Raw genomic sequence first — 21984 nt, 5'->3', positions numbered from 1 at the left:
ATAGAGGAAGCTGATGTGCTGAAAATTTTGTCAAACATTAAGATTGACAAGTCGCCAGGCTCGGACCAGATTTGTCCTCGGCTGCTTTGGGAAACGAGAAATGCAATTGCTTCGCCACTTGCGAAGATCTTTGCATCCTCGCTCTTGACTGGAGTCGTACCTGAGGACTGGAGAGAGGAAAATGTAATTCCTCTCTTCAAGAAAGGAAATAGGGAAATCCCCGGCAATTACAGACCAGTTAGTCTCACGTCTGTCGTCTGCAAGGTGTTAGAAAGGATTCTGAGGAATAGGATTTATGACCATCTGGAAGAACATGGTTTGATTAAATGCAGTCAACATGGCTTTGTGAGGGGCAGGTCATGCCTCACAAACCTTATCGAGTTCTTTGAGGATGTGACTAGAAAGGTTGATGAGGGTCGAGCGGTGGATGTGGTATATATGGACTTCAGCAAGGCATTTGATAAGGTTCCCCATGGTAACTCATTCAGAAGGTCAGGAGGAATGGGATACAGGGGAACTTAGCTGTCTGGATACATAATTGGCTGGCCAACAGAAGACAGCGAGTGATAGTAGAAGGAAAATATTCCGCCTGGAAGTCTGTGGTAAGTGGTGTTCCACAGGGCTCTGTCCTTGGGCCTCTACTGTTTGTAATCTTTATTAATGACTTGGATGAGAGGATCGAAGGATGGGTCAGCAAGTTTGCAGATGACACAAAGGTTGGAGGTGTCGTTGACAGTATAGAGGGCTGTTGTAGGCTGCAGCGGGACATTGACAGGATGCAGAGATGGGCTGAGAGGTGGCAGATGGAGTTCAACCTGGATAAATGCAAGGTGATGCATTTTGGAAGGTTGAATTTGAAAGCTGAGTATAGGATTAAGGATAGGATTCTTGGCAGTGTGGAGGAACAGAGGGATCTTGGTGTGCAGGTACATAGATCCCTTAAAATGGCCACCCAAGCGGACAGGGTTGTTAAGAAAGCATATGGTGTTTTGGCTTTCATTAACAGGGGGATTGAGTTTAAGAGTTGTGAGATCTTGTTGCAGATCTATAAAACTTTGGTTAGACCGCACTTGGAATACTGCGTCCAGTTCTGGTCGCCCTATTATAGGAAAGATGTGGATGCTTTGGAGAGGGTTCAGAGGAGGTTTACCAGGATGCTGCCTGGACTGGAGGGCTTACCTTATGAAGAGAGGTTGACTGAGCTCGAACTTTTTTCATTGGAAAAAAGGAGGAGGAGAGGGGACCTAATTGAGGTACACAAGATAATGAGAGGCATAGATAGAGTCGGTAGCCAGAGGCTATTTCCCAGGGCAGAAATGACTAACATGAGGGGTCATAGTTTTAAGCTGGTTGGAGGAAAGTATAGAGAGGATGTTCTTTACACAGAGAATTGAGAGAGCATGGAATGCGTTGCCAGCAGCAGTTGTGGAAGCAAGGTCATTGGGGACATTTAAGAGACTACTGGACATGCATATGGTCACAGAAATTTAAGGGTGCATACATGAGTATCAGTGGTCGGCATAACATCGTGGGCTAAAGGGCCTGTTCTGTGCTGTACTGTTCTATGTTCTAAATATCTTATGGTCACACAGAGGACGCACTTATCCTTATTTGACAGTTAATTAAATCTTACAGCCATCCATAATGTTTACTCAAATTAAGATCACTGAAAATCCTGAATGGGAACAGAATCTTCAGTAAAACTGGAGAATACTACACCAAGTTTAAGACAGATATCTGTAAATACTAGTGGTTAAAAGTTACAGTGGTGCTCACTTTCCCTGCTGCAAACAGGTGGCATCCTTTCAGGCTGTCAAAGATTGTAGGTACAAGCTCAGGTTGGCCTGGCAGGTGAGACTGAGCTAACGACTGTTTCACCTTCTTAACATCCACCAGACAGAGGGTTCGCTCATCTCCTGCCAAGCAGATAAATGAAATAAGTATTAGAATGTGTCTGTAGTATGAAGGGTGTTTTGGAGGTATTTAATTGAGAGATTTTGTAAATCCAATGTAAAAAAAAAGTACAGTTAATAAAGTTTAAAACACCTTAAAAGACAAAACACATCTGGTCACCCTAGTTATGGACACTTGGCACAACAGCAGCTTTCTGAAGTTATTACTGAGCTGGTTTTCTTACTGCTTAACATACTGAAACAAATCCATAAAAACCTGCAATCATGACGAGTCGTTCAAGCTCCTTCAGGATATGAAGCTGGAATACTGACCCCACACCAGGGATGTGAACCAGGGAGTTCTTCACAACATTTAATGAATATAGACCTTCCTCTGTACCAACCAGCACAATCTGTAGATACACAAAGTCATCTCTTCTCAGATAAAGATAATGTAAATATATTCTCCAATAACTTACCACAATCAGATATCAAATAACAATTATATACTTGATAAGAGTGAATCCTAAGCCAAGCTTGCTTTATTCCAGCAGAAAATTATGATTATAGTCACCATCAATAGATATATAATAATAATTTTAATTTATATAGCATCATTAATGTAATAAAATACCTCAACACACTTTACAAACAAAAAAGTGTTATTTAGCTATAACGTGAGTCATTCCGACAATGACCAAATGCTTGACATGAGTGGCACAGGTGGTAGCATTTAAAATGGGAATGTTCAAGAGGTCCAAATTGGCAGAGAAAAGAGAGCCTCGCATTTATATAACACCTATCACAAAACACAGAGCATCCTAAAATGCTTTCCAGTTAATGACATTTGTTCTGATGTGTAGCCACTGTGTAATATAGGAAATGTGGCAACAATTTGTATATAGCTAGCTCCTGGAAATATCAAAAATGATAAATGACCAGATAATCTTGTTATGTTAATTGAGGGACAAATATTGTGCAGGAATGTTGGATTACTTCCTACTACTTCTGCGATGTTATACCATGGAATCTTTTATAACCATTGGATAGGTGGACAGGATCTTGTTTAATATCTTATCCGAAACAAGGCACTTCTGCTTTGAATATCAATCTTGACTTTTCTTTTCAGGTCCTGGAGTAAAAATTTTAGTCCAGAATTTTCTGAGTCAGGAGCCAATATTTATTCACCAATCAATTTCACCATGAGATTAAGACATTAAGTGGCTATTATCACACTGCCGTTCTCAGAAGCTTGCTGTGAGCTATTTGGCAGATACACTTTTAAAAATTCATTGGTAGGTTGTGGGAGTCTCTGGCTGGGCCAGCATTTATTGCTCATCCCTAGTTGCCTTTGAGGTGGTAGTGGTGATGTGTCTTCTCGAACTGCTGCAGTCCATCTGCTGTGGGTTGACCCACACAATGCCATTAGGGAGGGAATTCCAGGATTTGAGCCAGCAACAGTGAAGGAACGGCGATGTATTTCCAAGTCAGGATGGCGAGTGGCTTGGAGGGAACTTGAAGGTGGTGGTACTCCCATGCATCCACTGCCTTTGTTCTTCCAGGTGGAAGTGGTCATGGGTTTGGGAGGTGCTGTCTGAGGAGCTTTGGTGAATTCCTGCAGTGCATCTTATAGGTTGAACACGCTGTTGCTACTGAGCAAGTTAGGTGGACTGGCTATACTAAATTGCCCTGTAGCGTTCAGGAATGTGTAGATTAGATGTGTTAGCCATGGGAAATTTAGGGTAGGAGGATGAGTCTTTGCACGATGCTCTTTGTAGGGTTGCTGTGGACTTGTTGGGCCGAATGGCCTGAATCCACACTGTAGGGATTTGATGGGAAAGGAATGAAACCAGACATGGACTTCGAGATAATAGCAAACATGTCTCTCTTCAGCCAAACTGACATCTGAGGAATTGTGCTAAAGCTAGGAAATCTGTCCAACTGATCCATCAAGGAACTGTCTGGTGTGGTTACACCTTACAAAAAGTGTACCAGACACCATTGTCACCATTTCTAAGGTGGCTGCTCAGTGATATACAAGCTTAAGATATAGGAGCAGGCCTAGGCCAGCTGGCCCCTCAGTAAGATCATGGTTGAATTGCCCCTAGCCTCATCTCTTTTATGCTCGGTCTGCACAGTCACCAACTTCCTGATATTTCAGAAACCTATGTCCTTGTTTAATATTTCAGTGATCCAGACTCCAAAACTCTCTTCTGTACAGAGTTCCAGACATGCACTTCCCTCTGGGAAAAGAGATTCTCTCACTTTTTAGGTCTAAGTAAGTGTCCCTTATTCTGCAACCACATCCCATCTCTGTTTTCTGTGCATCAACCAACCCTCAATCCACACGAACAGATTACCCTCAATACTGTCAGCTCCTAAACTGTGAGAAACATTTTATGTGGTATCTTATCAAATGCCTTCTGAAAATCCAAATAAGCATCATCTACTGGTTTCCTTTTATCAAATATGCTTTTTATATCTTTATAGAACACTGGCAAATTTGGCAACCACGGTGCCCATTCATAAAACCTCGGCTGCATTAAGGTTTTCTGAATTTTCTGCTATTTTTTCATTAATAGATTCTAGCTTTTCCCAACCACAGATGTTAGGCCAAATAGCCAACAGTTTTCTCTTTTGCCTCCTTCCCTCTTGAACAGGGCCATCATATTCGTGGTTTTCCAATCCACTAGACCACCTCTTGAATCCAGTGACATTTCCTTTACCCTATTTTCACCACTGAATTTAGATGAATTGTTGTTCATACTTCTGCATATCCTTACTAAAGTTAGGAAAATATAATTTGAGACCCAGGTTATTCTCCTTTAAACTGAATTTGCAATTCTATCATGTTGTGATCATTAACCCTGGAATATCCTTGCACAAGGGATCTCTTATTAAGGCCACCTCTTTGCACATTACTAAATCTAAAACAGGTTGATTATAGATAGGTTCTGCAATGTATTACACTAAAAAATAATTCCTGATGCACTCTACAAATTTATCTTCCTCGTTACCCTTGCCCATCTGCAGTTTAAAAATCGCCCATAACAACTGCAGAACAGCACATGGCAATCAGCAGAAGGTTTGTCACAATGTTGTTTAACTTTTTCACTCTGCAGTTTAATATTAAAGTCTCCAAGGACACTCCCTACCGACCAGAATCCAGAATTTAGTTTTAGGTATGAGGTGTGTTCTCCTAGTTGGATGAGGGCACAGACTGCAGAAAGGGTACTGATGTAGGGGAACACCGGTTTATTCCACTCCAAGCCACACATTAGCAACATCTTGGCTTGGTATTATATCACTATTTCTTCAGTGTCGCTAAGTGAAAACCCTAGAACTTGATCATAGCATTGTTGGAATGCCTAAAGTCCAAGGATTACAGCAGATGAAGAAAGCAGCTCATGCCACCTTCTCTAAACAAAGAGATCAACAATAAATGTTGGCCAAGCTAGCAATGCTCATATCCCATAAACTAGTACAAAATAAAATCCTGAGAGGAGTAGATACTGGGAAGTTGTAGGGGAAGACTAGATCTATGGAGTCCCAATTATTACTAAGAATCAGACTTTTTATTTCCTCTAAGGGCAATAGTCTGTGGACTTGCGTTCACCAAAACATAATATGATGTTACCAAAAGGTAGCATCGAGATGGAAACTGAAGAGGGTCAAAGTCTGTTCCTTGGAATCCTGGAAATAATTGGAGCAGGAGACAAAGCCAGTGTGGAAAGTTCTCTGAATAGGTAAGAATGAAATCGGAAAAGAACAGACCTGCTCAGGAGGTAGACACTGGAGCTGTGTTAAATAGGCACAACTGTTGAGGGATAGGTTACCCTTGTTACAGTCACATAGGAAGTCATTTGCAACTTTTGTCAATTTTCTATTAAAGCAGGAGCAGAAATCTGATGAGGTATTCATAAGTGAAGGTCTGAGATAGATGGCAATGGATTTGAGAGGCATCAATACATTCAATAATGCTGTAGAGCAATGGAAGTTTCAAGAAGGGTTGGTAGCTCAAAAGGATGAAAGAGCTCATGAGAACAGAATCAAAAGTGAGTGGAATAGTATGTGAGGAGAAAGAACTATTAATGCTTGATTCTGGCATGCATTATAGTGTTGCATTCTTCCATTACATTGCCCATGTAACCATAAAGTCAAGCCTATTTCTTTCCCTACCCATCTCAAAATAAAATTGTCCTAAACTATTTACCAAACTAGCTTTTTGTGGAGGAGGGACATCTCAGGTTCTTGTTTAACACTATCTTCTGATGATGATGATGCCTGTATTTCCACCATATACTTCTCTACATGTAGAGAATGTAATAGCCACAGGAAGGATCCAATTCCTCTACCTGCCAACATACCTGTTCAGTGAGTGGCACAGTGCAGTTTATATCCAAACGGTCATCTCCCTCCAATTTCAGCAATGAGTTGCCTAATAGCTTCTGCAGAAATTAAACAACAACATTACAGTGTGCATACACAACACATTTACAGAATTTGCATAATTTGAGGAACATATACAGGGGTAGAGATAGGAGTAGGGTAGAGGAGCAAAGGGTAATGATACAGAGGTCAAGGACTGTTTTTAAGCAAACACAGATACTCCATTCAGACCTAGAAACTCACCTTATAATTTTAGGCAAGGATTAACTTCTTTCTAAATCAATCATTCCAGCAGTTAGACAGGATAACTCAGATACAAAGGAATGGGATAGACCAACAACAAAAGGGAATCTGGAGGACAGGGATTATTTTGCAGTTATATGCCATTGAGCAATGGTTAGTGCTGCTTTCAGAAGAACCTCCAAGAAAATTGTGTGAAGATACGTTACAAGGTTTCCTGGAAAGCAAAAAGTTGCCCTTCTCATGTGTAAGCATGCATGTTACACAGGGGTGCAGAGACAACATCCTCACAGTTGTGTGGTGGGTCTTGCCTACATTTCCTTGAAAGCTGCAAAAATTACTGTTAAAACAAGTTTTTTTAACAAGAATCAAATTTCAGAAAGACCTGCAAAGCAGAGGTTTACATTTTATGCTTAATAATTTTAAATACTGACGTAGTTGACGAGCTTCAAAGATTCAAGTCAGAACTGTGCAACAGGCTCTGTGGCAGCAAGCAGGAAAGGCACAATCAAGTGTGCAAACATTTTACCTTCACCAAGTGGGAAAGATCTTCACATCTCTGGGTTACTTCAGCCTATTGTGTAGTGACAAAGGGTCATTCCAGGTTTATGGTACATGCTTATTTAGGCACATAAATAACATGGTAAACAAGTCAAATTACTGTAAATAAAGAAACCAAGCTGTGATGAAAGAAGCATGAACAGACACTATTTACTGAATACGTACAGCAGCTGTCTCTGCTTTTTCACATGATCTTCGCCCACAAGCCACAACAGACTCCAATACATTGGCCCAACGCTGTTTATCTGGGAAGCTTGGAGCCAGCATGTAGAGTGTCTGACCAGGCCAGCAGGTTGTGTGGGGCTGGGACTCCAACTTTAATATGTAAGGCACATCTAAAATGAAGAAAAAGCTGATTGAGAGAAAGAGAATTGAAGCAAATAATAATTCAAAGCTATCACTTGATACTTCAGGATACAACTAAGCTATTACTGGAAATATTTTTGGGATTTTCCTTTTACTTCCAGGACATGGTTGAGTTAATGTCCCACCATTTGGAGTCCCCTTCATCCTTAAAGGTGAAACATCTTCAACATTGCATTTGATTGCTGCAAGTGATATGTGTTGGAAGTCTGATATTCTTTAAAGATATTTTTGATTCATCTCCAGGCATTACATATAAATTTATTATTTACTTCCTTGCTCATCCTTTCATGGAAAAATATCTAACCTTTGAAAAATTGTGGCAAATAAAATTATACGAATGACTTTTGAAAAGGGGCCGGATGAGTGCGTGCATTCTACTTGAAGGATAAAAGTCACTCAACAATACTCAGAGCTTGGGCATTGCAGATGATAAAATATGCAGCTGAGAATTCACAAGTGATTTTAAGACAGTTCATCAATTTAGTTAAGCAGTAACCGTTTGAATAATGTATAATGAAATAGAGAGGATGGGAGTACACAATTCGTGACAAGTGGAAGTGGTTTATTGATCCTGGCACAAGAACAGACAGAGGCCGTGGAGTGTGTGGATTTTTGTACCTTGTGGTAGCAGTGTTCTGCTCAGCAGTTGGAAGCTCTTACCCCAGTCTTGCTCTATCTTCCTTAGTCTCCCATATTTACAAAGGCATGCTGAGAACAATGTTCCTCCTAACAAACACATCTCTGAATACTCATCAATATACTTCACTCCTAAGGGATGATAGTTTTACCTTAATTAAATTACATTAGTCCAATGCAAGTTAATCATTGACTTGAATTCTAAATGAGTATAGGATAGGTAGGCAAGATAGCAGGGTGGTCACCTCTCACCTTGCCCATCACTTATGCTCCAGGTCATCTTTTCTTTATTAGCCTTTACCCTCACTGACAGAAACATCAACACTGAATCAGGAGACATTGACATTTCTTGTTTGTGCATTTTTCCAGAGAAAAGTAATGTCATCTAAGACAGTTTGATTTAGAAATTAGAACTTCAGCTTAGATACTCTATTTATACAGGTAGCAACATAATTTTGTCAATATAAAAAAAATCTTGATTAGCACTTACACAGTGAAATCGATACATAATTCTTTCTTCACAGAACACACAAAATGGCAAAAATTTAGTCAATGGTTTCAGAGCCCTGACAGTAGTTCAGTGAGTTATGGAAACTCCATTGAGTCAGTATGTGGCCCCCGCAGAAACCTTCCTGGCTGTCCAGCAGCTACTTAGTTGCTTTTAGAAATCCTATTTCTTTCTCCAAGTATTAGCAGCTAATCAGAGGCCTAACAGAGACACTGGGAACAGTGGTTACTGTTACACAATCCTCATACTTGCAAATTGAGTCCAGGGTTGGGGGTCTAGTTAATCAGGCCTTGATTCGGTGGGGACTATGCAAAGGCACTCAGCAGAGTTTCATCCTCCACCTTGCCCACCACTGGGAAATGCTATGGTGACAGAAGGCAACAGTTTTTTCCCCTTCCTTCTCTCACTGCTTTATGGAACAAGTATCTCTTAAACGAGCCTTAGAGGGCTGATAAAATCTAGCCCATTAAACTAAATGGGATTTAGTTCTGTATGGCTCTCTGGGTGGCTTAATTAAGCTGTATACACTTTATTTTAAAGTAATATGTGGTCACTTAATTCTTGAAAATGGAACCCAAACTTCACCACATCTGTCATCATCTATGTTAAATGATTTGTGTACATATGCCTATTAACAGCTAGTAATACTCATTTAATTATTTATCCTGATTCCGAATCAAATTGCAAGCATTTTTGGCACTGACCTACAGTAAAAAGTTTGAAAGTTTTACAAGGTGTGTTCAGAATGAAGTTCTTTTCTATTCATTCAAATTCTTGTGCTGAAATATGATGCTTCTAGATACATGTAGGGCTTCCTCTGAGAATTGAGCATGTCGAAATAAAGGAAAAGCAGTCTTGCAGTGCAGGGCTACCAGTTAGAAGAGGAAGGAGGAGCAGAAGGGTCCTCAATGAGGACGACTTCAGGCAGTAATCTAATCTCAACTTTAAATGAGGACCATTTTATGGGATGCTTTCATTTTTACAAACTAATGTCGCCTCACATGCAACCTCAAAAGACAGCAACTTAATTCCTGTTTACCATGGCTGTCAGGGTGACCTTGGCTGTTAAAATTTGGCTTCCTCCAGGCTGCTACTGGAAAGATATATGGAAGTCACTGAGACTCAGCAGAGATTCAGCAATAATGTAATTTGCCATTTCTACACACAAGGTAGCAGGATATACTTGAATTGTGGCGTTCCACATGATTCAGAGTAGCACCGATTGCATGAGCCTCATCAAAGCTCTGCTACTGAGGATTGTCAGTCAGGCTTGCACTGTGTCACACTTGTATCTGCTAGAACCGAAATATATTCATACTAGACTCTGTTCTTTGCAGACAGACAGAACATGTACACACACTGCCTGTTTTAAACTCAACAAAATAGGTGACAGCTGTTCGCGGGTTCATTCTCCCTAAAGAATCAGTCACCCTGTCTGGCTTAAAACTTAAATAAAGCCTATCAGTTAAAAGTTAAACATCATTCATGTATTCTCCATGGCAACACGTCTAGCAATCAGAAACCTACTTAACAGCCAGTTAATACTCTCCTCTCATTTTGGTTTCCCCCTTAAAATTGGTATTCGTTGCCAACATGCTGATGAGTGGAAGATGGAAAGCCTCAACAAAATGGGCCCTTTTTGAGCAATAGTCAAGTGCTGGCCTACCAAACGACTATCTTCTAACATTACCGATCAAACTGTCCTCTTTCCAAAAACATTTTAAAAAGTCCCATTCAAATTTTATGAATTCAGTTGTTACATATAATGTATACGGACATAACCTAACCTAGTTTTGACAGCCATCCTCAGTAACAATGACCATGAAACCGCCATCACTTATTGTAAAAACCCATTTGGTTCACAAATGTCCTCTAGGAAATCTGTCATCCTTACCTGATCTGGATTACATGTAACTCCAGACCTGCTGCAATAGAATTATAGATCTGGTGTTGAAGGACAATTATGTTTTGACTTTGCTGGCAAAATAAAAAGTGTAAAGCTACTGTTTTGTGCCTAGTACTTTTTTTAGTGTAAGCATTTTGCCTTCAATCAGGTGTCTCCTATAACAGACTTTATGACATCTTCCCTGTTTTGAAGAAAATGCAGGGAATAGCACTGCTGCTTGGAACAGTCTGGGGCACACCCATGCCAATAAGTTACCTCTTTAACATCCTTTCAGAACATTCATTTATAGTTATATATTTTATAGTTACACACTTGACATTATACTGATCTTTTTATTCCCTAAAGGTACAGCAGCTAAATCTTACCTGTTTTTGCAGTGTTTACAAGCTCAGAGGCTCCAACAGCTCCATGAACTGTCACATCTCCATCAGGCTGACATAGCTCAAACTCATCGATTGGTCTTTGCCCTGTTAAAAAGGGAAGGAAGAAACATTAGACTGCTTAATCTAACAGTATTGTTACTGAGGGAAACATCTGTGTGTACAAAATCATTTCTCTAAAACATTTCTTTTCAGAACCTGAAAAACTGTGAAACCACTTACCTCTCTGTTATTTCATGTACATTGAAGATAGCTATTATCAGGTAGCAACCCAACTAGACACACTTTCTTGCAAGTCATCAACAATTGCAATACCTGTTACAGCAAAACCAAATTCTGTAAGCCAGTTTGGTGATTTTAAAAAAAATCAGTTTAGACAAGTTTAATTCTTTGTTGTCACTCCTCACGGACTGCTTTTGTCCTTCTCATTTATTAATGCTAATAGTACTTATCAATGCTATTTGACCTAGAATTAGAGTTATTCATATCCAACTCTTCCACGTCACTTCTGGTCCGAAATCTTGATTCAATAGCAATGTCATTTCAGGTGTCATCTGTCTGGTTAAACTCTTATACCTATATTACTTAAAAAATAAGCAGTAGATTTTGTGCCATTCCAGAAGGGTATTAGCCAGCTTTCAATGTACATTATTTAAACTTTGATATATAGGTGCCGCCCTATCTAAAATGAATTATTAGCTCCACTCTTTTCTAAACATGACTTTAGTGACCTTGGTAAAGAACCTAGCAAAATGGAATCATTCTGCTTTTAACAACTGTCTTCTCAAGCTTGATTAAGGCTTCTGCACTAGATATTATCCTTATCACCATTTCAGAAGCTCTGTCCAATGCATTCACTTCAATCTTACTCCGAATAAAGTTTTCATTCTCCTTGAAAATTTATTGATTCTCCTTCTCTATCATGACAGTGATTCTAAGTACACGTCAAGCAATTAAACAAAAATCAATTTTATTAGAAAATGCTTTTAACACCCAAATTATACAAGTTACCATCTCTTGACTAATGATTGTTAGTAAGTATCAGGTTTAGTTTGAATGTGGATGTACTGGTCTCTTTGCTTTGGACTATGTAATAATCATTACCTCAAATATATCTAAAGACTTCAAATAACTATATGCTAGAATGGCTCAGAAGTGGTCCAAAATATGTCACACTTAAGTACATGTACTTCATCTCTAATAAGTCACAGATAATAACAGCAAGTCTCAAAGTTCAGGCATTTCCTGAAGTCGCATTTTGTTTGTTGTCCCAATGTGACAAGAATAGTATATCCTTCATTTGTTTCATATTCATCCCAAATGTAGTCAAAGCATGATTTCTTGCACTGTTTGGTCAAAGTATGTGTTAAGTCCCCTCCAAACCAATAGGAGATCATCAGGAATCAGAGCATTGGCCACAAGATGGTGCAGGTCTCACTTTGTAAACTAGATTAAACATGTCTGAAAAGTTACTCAAAACATTTAATACCTACCATCTATTGTATCATTTTCATAAAGGAGAATTTTTGATCCTTCCAGGATAATATACTTGCGCTCCCAACCCTGTTGCCCTCGTTTTCCATTCCTGACAAAACAAGACACTATAATGAGGTGGTAGAATGTAGCACAACAGCCACATACTAAACAATTCTTTAGAACAAGCAGATCAATGAATACTTCTACATGTGAAAGCCAAAGACACTGAATGAATTACAGCCTGGATCTACGACTATTTTCAGTCTTAAAGGTCTATTAGGAATCTTGAGCAGGAGGATAATGTAACATTAAAATAGTTTATGGTTTGGGGTGAAAGATGGTGATATTTGTTGAAAAACTATGCAATTCTTCTGCTAACGCTCAGTCATTCCAATTTTCCATGTGAACATTTTTCCCATCACACTCGGAAATATAGAAGGACAACCCAAATTAAAATACTAAAGCTGTTACCTTACTTCTTAAAGAACTCTTGACAAATGCTTTATGTGATAAGATACTTAATCACGGAGGCGAGGACAATTTCAGGTTAAATCCCTGATTTCTACTGAGGGAGTCAATCTATTGGGGAAAAGGAGAAGGGGGCAAAGAAAGTAATTGCCCTTGGTGTCCCTCGCCTGGAAAAGAAAGAGAAATGACTTGGACACCTTCCCTGACTGAAAGGAGCATGAATGTAGACATTAAGGGCAGACAAGTTCATTTCTTGCTGGCAACTGAAACAATCTGCCAACAGAGTCCAAACTCCCATATGAAGAAAATATAACTTGGACAAGGTGCCAATGGAAACATACTGGCCATGTACCAACAGTTTCAGGATGAGAGAGTGGGGTGGAGGATAGAGAAAAATTTGGGTAGAGGAAGGAATGTAATAGTATCTGAACACAAACATCAGCTTGAATTACCTGAAACCCAGACTGCCCATCGCACTTGTCAGCCGATAGTGCACCAAGAGGTGCAAATTGGTCCTCAAGACCCAGGATTAACAGTTAGCCATGGTGGGAGAAAATAAAACTACTGAAGTCACTTTTGAAATGCCTCGTTATATATCATCCTCTTATTGTTACAGCAGAAGGTAGGTATGTTGAGGTCTCTCTGGCCAAGACAGCAGAGGGCGATAGAGAGCAAATGGAGAAAATCAATTGAACTAACAGCATCAAAGATTATTTGCCTTTAAACAGTCTTCCTGTCACTCACATTAAAACACATCTTTTTCCCTATTTATAGAATTGTTTGAAGCAAATGGTTAACAGTTTTTAAACCATAATTGCTTGAAGTTTGTCTCAACTCTCTCTTCAGATCATGGAAGATGATAGCAAACGTAAATTATCTGGAGATGGTAGCTAAATTTAATACTGAATGATGTCTGTAAATTGATGAATTTGGCACAATTAAAAAACACAAGCTGAACATTCAGGTGCATTATAATAGATTCAAACTGCAGTTACAAGATGGAGATGTCCAGGAAGATATCCATTATAAATAAACTATACATGACTTGCCCATTACTCGCTACCACGAAACAGAATTTGGTTAGATTAAAGCTTAACTTTTCCACCCCCTAGAACAGAAACACTTTTAAAGACTTGTGCAATTGGCTAACCTAGAGGACTATGCACTCTGTAGTTTTTGGGATATAAAATACCGACATAAGGTTGGTGCATCAAATCGTTCATTAGTGTTTTGCAGTTAATTTGCATCCATTTACCTGCATTCCCATTCTTTTATAAAAAGTTACTTTTATACTTTAATCTGATCAGTTATATTTTTCAGTCTCTTGTGTGTGTACTTGGGCTGCAGTGCCACAGACTGACACTCCAACATGCTGTAAATACTAATCCCGAGGGTCCTCTTGACAGTGTTGCAATTTTACAATTTCCCTCACTATATTTTCTTCCTCTAATCCCAAACTCCTACAAGATACCAATGTCCCTGGTTATTTTTGCATGAGAAGAAATAGACAAGATAACTTCTACAAAAGCAGAGGGTTAGGTTTATTATCCTAGCACCAGAGTCATGATGAATAGCTGCTCAAGAGTAATGCAGAAAGGAAGAAAAAAATGAAAGCTAACTAAATGTGCAGAGAGTCAGATTATGAAGTAGACTTTTAATTACAGTCACTCCCAGGACAGTCCCCAACTATTTTTGATGAACTCCTGTCCATGCAGTATGGTACCTGTGATGGTTCTGAAAACTTACACACTTCTATTGAGGTGCTGGTGTAGAGCATGATGATAGAATCCTGGTGTATGGCTCAAAATCAGTGGCCTCTAACTCAAGTTTTCAGAGTGATGTCTAACAAGCAGTCATCACTGAGTGGAAGCATTTGAGAAAAATATTAATAATGTCATAGACTAAAGAATGGAATTGGTCTCACTGGTTTATGCAAGTCTGTCAAAGACAGTAACTATGCTCATAAAGATGTCATCCTTGCAATTGAAACCCATGCTACCCTTATTTGAAAGTGAAACCAGATTGCAAGAGTTGTGGCTTCTACTTGAGAAGTGTACATTGAACCAGACAATTAGAAGTCAGTGATCAGTTCAATATTCGTGGCATGGAACGCAGGAATAGACCAACCATCCCCTACAACCCTTTTGATTTATATAATACATGAGATAATATCTGTTGGATGGACACACAGATTTCATTCTGACCCCATTGATCTTTGAGGGTTGCAGCAAGACTATAAGTTATTGTTCTTAGTGGGAAAGCTAATGAAACTGTTTGTTCTGTTGTGTAGTGTGTCATCATTTGTTAAATATATTAGGTCATGTTAGAGATGGGCACTGTGGGGATAGGGAAGATGCCAGGGGTGTTATCTAGTCATGGACATTGTCTGCAGGTCTGTTTTCAGCAAAGGGATCTTAAAAATGTTGGTAAATCTGAGATAGTTGTTACATTGCCTGGTAATTCTGCTTAGAACTGCAGATAAAGTCACTTGAATCATGACACACAAACAGTCCACTTCTGGTGTAAGCAGATCTTCCTGGCATTCTTTGCTCAGTCTTCTTCCAACAGCCTCAAGGACAGAGGATCAATATTCAATGTTGAATTGCAGTCACTATGAATGGATGTGTCAATCTTCAAACACTCCTAAACAGCAATCCTTCTGCTTATCCAAGATTCCACAAAGCTATGAGGAGTGCTTACCAGAGCCCTCATTTACATTAGCTATACCCAAGCAATAAAACTACTCTACATTTTGTTGGTGCATCAATCTTGAGGACCGATAGTGCAAAGGAAGAAAATGAGAAAGAAGAAAGGGACAGAGAAAAAGAGACAGAAAAGGAGAATGAATAAAATACGGACATAGAAATAAGAATAAAATTAAGAGTCATTATGCAAGAGAGATAAAGTACTGAGGAAACAAAAAGATGGCAAAGAAGTACTGTCTGAAACAAGCGGACAAAGAGAAAGAGGCAGACACATGTCATTATTTTCATCTGTGAGAAAGGTCACAGCATTTCAAATACTTTATTCCGGTTTTCCAAGAAAGAAATTCTCCCAAATCTTACATTCAGCTGCAATTTATTAAACAGATTCAGTGCTACCAAGTAAAAATCTATTTTGGTTCAGTTCATGATAGGGACACTGTCCCATTGAAGAATATTCACCTTGGAACCTTCATCCAGCCTTCCAGGTGCACATTGGCTGCTGGATCCTTTAGTTGCAAACCGGGGGAGTTCATTTTGTCACGGCAAAATGTTTTTGTGAAATGTGTAGCATATTCTGTGGGGAGCCCACATGTTGCTGGCAGGCAAGAGGAGCATTTAGGATGGCACATCACTTGACATTCTAGGTAAAATATACACATTTATTAATATAAAATCCATATGTTCCACTTTAAACCCAATATTACTCACAGTTTAACTCTCAAAAAGGATGGCGGCATTACTCTTGATGGGTGATTGAGTTTGATACTCGAGTCTCATTAAATTAAGCTAAAATGGCACAGCTGGGAGTTATGCGAGTGACAAGGCCCACAAACAGTTTCTTAAAGCGTCTTAACCATAAGTCACTGAGTACGTGACAGCAAACATTCCATTGCCAGGTACAGATGCCACTGCGCTGGGTTTCCCATCAAGAGGTAGGAACTGAACAGAAACTCCCAAGCAATTACAGTGCTTTCAAGGAAATCCCCAACCTTTCTTTGTGATTTGAATACAATGGAAAATCATGTCGATGATTCTCCACAGGGATTGCCATGTTCTGAGGAGATGGGGGGGGAAAAATGCGAAAAATATAAACAGATATGATTTAGATAAATAAAGGAAAATACTGCAGATGCTGGAAATCTGAAAAAAGAATGCTAGAGAAATACAGCACTTCTAGAATCTGTGCAGAGAGAAACAGAGTTTATGTTTCAAATCCAGTGATTCTTCTTCAGAATGTATGATTTGTGAATGGACTTCAAAGCAAATCTCAAGCTATAAATGCAGACCTTTCCCAAAGCAACTGAGGGGAAAAACACACACTTGTAGCATATCAAATATAAAAAGTTCACCTGACTAAATGAGAATTGTTCCCTGCTGAAATTTCTGAACAGGTAATCATTAGTTTCTACTTAAACTGCGAGGTTTCGAATTATTTCTACAACATTGTAATCTTTGATTCTTATGTAGATCAAACACATTTCAACATTATTTTCAGCTCAGCCTTGACTCATGCATTTATAAATGAGTAAAGTTGGTCTTAAAACAATGTGCCAATTGAAAAATCTAAACTAAAGTAACCATGAGACCCAGAATTTTATTGCTCACGAAGGCAACAATGAGCAGACATTTAAAGAAAAATTCCAGATTCTGAACCTCTCTTTGTGGACCATTGAGAAGTTCACCAGAATCAAGAATTTGAAATTAATTTTTCAATTTCCTTATTGATGTTACTTATTAGAGTATTGGACTGCATGAAGTTGCATTTGTACAGCACATTTAACATGATTAAATATCCCAACGTATTTCAGAGAAACAATATCAAACAAAGCCAAACAGAGATATTTTGACAGATAACCAAAGATTTGGGCGAAGGGCCACATTTCAAGAAGTTGTGTTTAGGTGAGATATGGGTGAAAAAGGAAAGAAACTTAGAGAATTCCTGAGGCTAAGGCCAGACAACCGAAGGGACATTTATCTCGTGAGCAAAGAATGTTGGGTGAATAGGATAGTTATGATGACAGCAAGATTTGTAAAAGTTCAAGTTTGTGGAGGATACAAAACTGGAGGGTAGAGAGAATGGCATTGGAACCGTCAATTCTGCAGGGTCAATAGGGAAATAAATTAGAAGAGAACACATGTTAGAGATGGGTCAAAATAGCATGATAGTTATGAAGCTAATCCAATCTATTAGATTTAGAGCACTGCTAGAAGTGACAAAAATATCTGAACATTGGAATTTTGTTGACCAAGAGAATTCAGATTTTTTTTTTGTAAGTTGTAAAGAAATGTAATCCATCTATTCACTCCTACCTGCACATTTTGCTGCTTGACGACCAAAATGTACAGTGTCCAAGCAAACAGCACATTTTGTGGCCCTCATGTTCAGGCCAACTGTGAAACGATGAGGAATATTGTGGTGCATACGTTCCTTCAACTGCCGACCAAACTCTGTGGGGAAAGATAGAAAGGAGAAATGGGAGAACGGTTATTATGGGAGCAGAAAATGTGTTGCTGGAAAAGCGCAGCAGGTCAGGCAGCATCCAAGGAACAGGAAAATCGATGTTTCGGGCATCAGCCCTTCTTCAGGAAAGAATGTTCCACTATCTGACTCCCAGATACATTACTCCATGCACTTCAACTTCACATCAGAATACATCATCCTTCCAGCTACATCAACATTCTGTGCCATTGCTTTTCACAACTTTTACACATTGTATTGATTATGCAATTCCAAGAAACATTTTGACATTTCCCAGTTTTGGCTGAAGCATTAGTTTAGGTGTAATGAAATATTGAAACAATGAGTATGAAACAATACCTCTTTCACAGGATTGAATCTGGAGAGGTTGAGAATCACTGGCCTTCAAAATAATTAACTAAAATTTACATAGTGCTTCTTGTTACATTTGCAGTAATCATATTCTGCAAAATCCATCATGTAACAACAGAAACTCCTCAACTGAATTGTTGATGCAGCTGAAGATCGTAAGCTGGGAATGCATTTAACTTGAGCTTCAAGTACTTTCTGATATAGGCTTTTCTTAAGTTTATATTTTAATTAGGATTACATCTGCTTCAACCAACACTTCCTCACCTTCAGAAGTGGAGGACTCCTTTCTGTGGCCAGAGGGAGGAGCTAGCAGGGTGATGGGATTTGGTTGGTGCTCTGGGGAATGTACAATAGCAGACATAATGATCTGGTGTCTGGCTGTGGCTGGTGTAGATTGTGGCTGATGATCCACTGTTTTTAGATGAGCAGCTAGAAGAAACAAAATAGGAAAAAGGTGCAGAGATTAAGAACAACAATATTGCCAAAGATAGGATCATTAGTAACAGAGTGATTGTAAATGCAGTGACAGAGACAGACCATACTGGAGGTAGATAATGTATTTGTGTTAGCATCCATGTACCAACTCTTATTACGAGCAGAAAGTGAGGACTGTAGGTGCTGGAGATTAGAGTCGAGAGTGGGCTGCTGGTAAAGCACAGCGTCAGGCAGCATCCAAGGAGCAGGAGAATCGATGTTTCAAATTCAGCTCCTCTCCCACTCCACCCAAGGACATGCAGGTCCTGGGCCTCTTCCACTGCCACACCCTAACCATCCAACACCAGGAGAAAGAACACCTCATCTTCTGCCTTGGAACCCTCCAACCACACTGCATCAATGTGGACTTCACTAGTTTCCTCATTTCCCCTCCCCCCCCACCAACTTCCAGTTCCAACCTTCCAATTTTGCACCACCCTCATGACCTGTCCATCTTCCTTCCCACCTATCAGCTGTATCCCGTCTCAGACTTTTCACCATTACCCCCACCTCCATCTACCTATCGGATCCTCAGCTTACTTCCCCCCCCCCACCCCACAGCCCCATTCCCCCATCCATGTAGCACTCTACCCCTTCGGCTCACAAGCCTCATTCCTGATAAAGGGCTCTTGCCCGAAACATTGATTCTCCTGCTCCTTGGATGCTGCCTGACCTGCTGTATTCTCCAGCACCCCACTCTCAACAACTGTTATTACTGTCTTGCACAAACTGAAGCTCGTAACCATGACTATAGACAGAGTCAGATAAACCAAACTGCTTTGAGAAATCTGGTAGCCTTGAAATGTACTACATAGATACAAACCTTTTCTTTATATAAGGCAAAGAATGCATTCCTGCAAAAAAAATTCTAAACATCATTGCCAGTTGAAAGTATGAGGATTATCGGAACCTTGTAAATAGAGTTAAGTTTTTAAAGGCATTAGCGTCACAGGAGACCAAAAATCCAAAGTACTGTACACATCTGATGGCCACAGGACATTTGCCTGACTGTTCACTATTTGCTATGCACAAATAGAAGTTCACTGGCATTCCTCTGGCAGCTAGATTTCTTCTCTATTTCAAAGGAGTCCTCTTTCTTCCACTACATCAGTTTATCCATGTTTCGTGCAGGTTACTCTATTGTTTTTTTCAGCTAACGGTGTTGTGCTTTCTTCAGACTGAGGACCCCATAGATTTGATAAGCAAAGAAAATAAGTTATTAGTACAAGCCATGAGGAACCTTCTGGATAAATGTTAGTCAATAGGAAAATACTTCTGATGAAAATCATAATCATATCACAGAAGGTAGCTATTTCGCCCATTCTATCTCTTTTGAAAACTAATTTAAACTATTTCCACTCTTTTGTTCTTTTTTCCATAGACAAGTAAATGCTTCTTTTTCAAGCTTCATCTATTCCCATTTGAAAGTTATTGCATCTGCTTCCACCACTTTTCGAGAGCATAACAATTTGTGTCTAAAAATGATTCATGTCACTTTGCATCCACACCAGATTCCCAAAATCTGCTTTGGTAGGATAATGGAGTGTTTAAAATATCTATTTTACATCGAAAATGACTGAGTTGGCTGAACCACAGGTTAGGTTTTAAAAAGACTGGCAACAGGAGAGTGTGGGTGAGGTGAAAAATCAGACAGGCAATGAAATACAGAGCCTGACTGATTGGAGCAGCTCTCAGAGCACAAGGTTCTAAAGATTCACAAACCCTCTGAGTAAAACAATTTTTTCCTTATTTTAGTTCTAAGTGACTTTCTCCATATTTTAAAATCAAGTCCTCTGGTTCTAGACTCCCCAGCTAGAGGAAACATTTCATCTTCATCTGCCTTGTTGACTCCCTTAAAGCATTTTGTACAGGTTTCAGTAAGATCATTTTTCAGTCTTTGAAACGCTCGAGAATACAGGTCTGTTTCTTCAATCTCTCTTCCTAGGACTGTCCTGCCATCGCAGAGACAAGTTTGGTGAACCTTTCTTGGACTCAGTCTATGGCATTTATAACCTTCTCAAGGAAACGTTCCTAAAACTGCATGTAGTACTCCAGGTGCAGTCTAACCAAATTCGATGCAGTTGAATCAAGACTTTGTTATTCCCGTACTCAAATTTACTTGCAGTAAAGGCTAACAAACCGTTAGCCATCCTAATAGCTTGCTGCACCGACAGGTCAATCTTCAGTGACTTACTTACAAGGATATTCAGGTCCCTTTATACATGTACACTTTCTAACCGACTACCACATAAGAAATATTCTGCAGATCTGTTTTTCCAACCAAAGTTGATAGCCACCACAGTTTTCCACATTAAATTCTGCCTGCCATGTCCTTGCCCAGTCACTCAGTCTATCCAAATTCTCTTGAAGCTGCTTTGCATCTTCCTAACAGCACACACTCCTACCTAGCTTTGTATCATCCATGACACACATATTCCAGGACAAAATCATTGACCTGTATTGTAAACTGCAAGGGGTACCAACAGCAGTCTCTCGAATTGTCTTTCTGGCGTCATAGGCCTCTGAGATCAACATGCAGTAGTGACTTCAGGAACCGAAATCAATGCCACAATCATATTGGAACGCTGATCACTGTGCATGGAATGTTGAGTGGCTGCTTAGACAGAGCATTGGCTCCCAAGCACTGATCCTTGCAGTACTTCACTAGTCACAGCCTACCAATATGAGAATGACTTATTTACTGCTACTCCATTCTCTGCTTGTTAGTCAACCCTTAATCCATACAAGAAATTACCTCTTATTCCATTTTGCTTCATCCTACTTTGCAGAATTTTATCAATTCTGAAACTTTAAGTATACTACATCCACTGACTCTTCTTGGCCAATTCTGTGTGTAATATTCTCAGAAAACTTCAACAGGTTTATCACACTATTCCCTTACACAAACCCATGCTGACTGCACTCAATTAGACTATTATCCAAGTGTCCATTTATAACATTCTTCATAATAGATTCTAGCATTTCCCTACTATTGGTGTAAGGCCTGTAGGTCTGTAGTACCCAGTTTTGTCTCTCCATCGCATATGATGACATTTGCTACCTTCCAATTTGTAGCAACGTACTAGAATTTAAATAATTTTGGAGATAATCACCAATGCATTAGACGTCTCCATTGCTATCTCTTGCAACACT

At 39.4% G+C, this 21984-nt stretch overlaps 1 protein-coding gene across 9 annotated transcripts in view; it reads right to left on the bottom strand.

Annotated features, from left to right (window-relative positions):
- LOC140487859 (citron Rho-interacting kinase-like) overlaps positions 1 to 21984 on the bottom strand; it is a 221205-nt gene that overhangs the window by 34294 nt on the left and 164927 nt on the right. For all 9 annotated transcript variants that reach the window (XM_072587208.1, XM_072587209.1, XM_072587211.1 and 6 more), the window contains 9 exons: positions 18622 to 18786; positions 17838 to 17975; positions 15987 to 16167; positions 12372 to 12463; positions 10864 to 10965; positions 7248 to 7417; positions 6260 to 6340; positions 2170 to 2305; positions 1777 to 1916 (listed from right to left, as the gene is read on the bottom strand). In XM_072587208.1, coding sequence (XP_072443309.1) covers positions 1777 to 1916; positions 2170 to 2305; positions 6260 to 6340; positions 7248 to 7417; positions 10864 to 10965; positions 12372 to 12463; positions 15987 to 16167; positions 17838 to 17975; positions 18622 to 18786 — 1205 coding nt within the window. The remainder of the gene's footprint in view (positions 1 to 1776; positions 1917 to 2169; positions 2306 to 6259; positions 6341 to 7247; positions 7418 to 10863; positions 10966 to 12371; positions 12464 to 15986; positions 16168 to 17837; positions 17976 to 18621; positions 18787 to 21984) is intronic.

Source organism: Chiloscyllium punctatum, chromosome 17 (assembly GCF_047496795.1).
Source record: "Chiloscyllium punctatum isolate Juve2018m chromosome 17, sChiPun1.3, whole genome shotgun sequence".
NCBI classification, from domain to species: domain Eukaryota; kingdom Metazoa; phylum Chordata; class Chondrichthyes; order Orectolobiformes; family Hemiscylliidae; genus Chiloscyllium; species Chiloscyllium punctatum.
This window is presented reverse-complemented; position numbering and strand designations above follow the sequence as displayed.